The sequence below is a fragment of the Sinocyclocheilus grahami genome, unplaced genomic scaffold, assembly GCF_001515645.1.
Source record: "Sinocyclocheilus grahami isolate Dianchi unplaced genomic scaffold, SAMN03320097.WGS_v1.1 scaffold3031.1, whole genome shotgun sequence".
Lineage (NCBI taxonomy): Eukaryota > Metazoa > Chordata > Actinopteri > Cypriniformes > Cyprinidae > Sinocyclocheilus > Sinocyclocheilus grahami.
In genome coordinates, this window is record NW_015508200.1 from 18,943 (window position 1) to 20,993 (window position 2,051).

General features: G+C 37.3%; 1 protein-coding gene across 1 annotated transcript in view; it reads right to left on the reverse strand.

The window, feature by feature from the left end:
• The window catches only part of LOC107575942 (protein transport protein Sec24C-like), a 12,085-nt gene that overhangs the window by 6,704 nt on the left and 3,330 nt on the right, over nucleotides 1-2,051 (reverse strand). The window contains exons 4-8 of the mRNA XM_016262248.1: nucleotides 1,660-1,787; nucleotides 1,314-1,449; nucleotides 1,114-1,217; nucleotides 241-353; nucleotides 3-132 (exon numbers count right to left, since the gene is read on the reverse strand). Coding sequence (XP_016117734.1) covers nucleotides 3-132; nucleotides 241-353; nucleotides 1,114-1,217; nucleotides 1,314-1,449; nucleotides 1,660-1,787 — 611 coding nt within the window. The remainder of the gene's footprint in view (nucleotides 1-2; nucleotides 133-240; nucleotides 354-1,113; nucleotides 1,218-1,313; nucleotides 1,450-1,659; nucleotides 1,788-2,051) is intronic.

A 2,051-nucleotide genomic window follows, 5' to 3' on the forward strand; every position in this document is an offset into this window, starting at 1 on the left:
TCCAGCTCCTCACAGTCAGTGATGACCATCATGTGAGGACGGGACAGAGCTGGACTCAGGTTATACAGATGGATCCGGCTGTCATAGGTCATCAGACCCACTCGAAGATCTGATCGGTCAGTTTCTTCAAGCCTAAAACAAAGAAACAACATTCACAAGCCATTTGAATTCCAGAATTGATTTCAAACATTAGGAATGGACATGATTGTGAAAATAATTTGAAACGTTAACATCCCTTACCCATTTAAAGCTTGCAGTTGAGAACAAATCTGCTTACAAATGTGGTCTAGCTGCCCCGTTCTCATCGCACTGGCAGATACATCTATCGCCAGCAGCAACACAGCAGCTTTACCCTGTTAAGTAGATCATAGTGGAGGTCAGAGCTATTCAACAATTTAGATAAAACTGGCATCAATATAAAAGCTGACTACTGTATGTACATTACTTTTCAAAAGTTTGGAGTCGGTAAGATATTTAAAAAATGCTTTTTAAATAAGTCTCCTATGCTCACACAGGCTGCACTTATTTAATTAAGAATTACAGTAAAAGAGTAATAATGTAAAACGTTATTACAATTTTAAATAACGGCTTTCTCTTTTAATGTACGTTAAAATGAAATCATTCCTGTGATCAAAGCTACATTTTCAGCATCATTCCTCCAGTCGTCAGAGTCACACAATCCTTCAGAAATCATTCTAATATGCTGATTTGATGGACATGAAACATTTATTATTATTATTATTATCAGTGTTGAAAACGGTTGTGCTGCTTAATATTTTTGTGGAAACCATGATACTTTCTTTTCTGGATTAACGAATACAAAGTTCAAAACAACAGCATTTATGTGAAATAATAATATTCTAAATGTTTTACTATCACTTTTCAATTAAATGTGTCATTGCCAAATAAATAAATCCTTACTGACCTCAAAATTTTGAATGGTAGTGTATATAAAAAAAACAAAAAACATGATAATGCTTTGAACTAGCTGTTTCTATTAACCCTAAATTAAATTTTTATTAAATACTGATGTGTAATCTAATCTAATACAGTCACATATAGTATAAAACAAGAGAAAAATAAAGTTCAAAACAAATCCATGCCATTCCCGACCGTCTGTTTTTCCAGGATCTCATATGAGCCAAGACTGAGCTCAGGTTTTTTTTCGCAGTCGACACGGCGACCCTGATTAGTGGGCTGATAGGACTGCCATGGCACTATGAGAAAAATACATACTTGAGCAAAGATGGAAGGACATATGTGCACAGCTTTAACCGAAAATTGAGAATGACTGTAGGCCAAGCAAGACTTACCTTCATTGAGTTTGTCACAGAAAGGGCAGTAGAATCTTTGCCCGCAGTCCTGCCAGCTCATAGCAGGGCTCATGAAGGCCCCGCAGTGTGCACAGCCCTTAACACAATCTCCCGCCTCACAAACTGGCACATCACGCTGTGGAAAACATTCACATAGCATGTTTACAAGAGCAGGCCACAGTAAAACACTGAAGAGTATGTGAAGGTGATTGGGATTTCTCAAGATGACAGAATGACTCACAAATAACATCCTAGCAAATAAGACAAATAAAAGTGACATTTTTGAGGATATTGTAATCATTCTAAACTTCCCCAAATAAATGTTTACTGTTTTTTCCATACATACTTCTCCTTTTTCCGGCCTGGCCAGCGGACACACGATTGCACCCAGCGGGAGATGACTCTTCTGAGCTGACTGAGCCTCCACAGGGAAGCTGTAGGCCGTGCAGCGGATAAAACGAGGTGTGGCATTACCTGTGAAGCACAGTGAACAACAAAAAAAAGTGATTATACATTGTGTCGCACAATATTATAATCTTGTTTTCACTTATAACTACCGAAGGTTTTGCTAGATTCCGCAACTAACTACAACATCTCGGACCAGAAAGCAACACTCTCTATTGACTGGTGATTAAAAAGGAACTTTTTTTTCGAGAAAAACAAGAAAGTAGTATTAGAAAAAGAAATTCATAAGGGCCAAACTGCACTAAATATTTTACATTTAAAGAGGTAATTCAC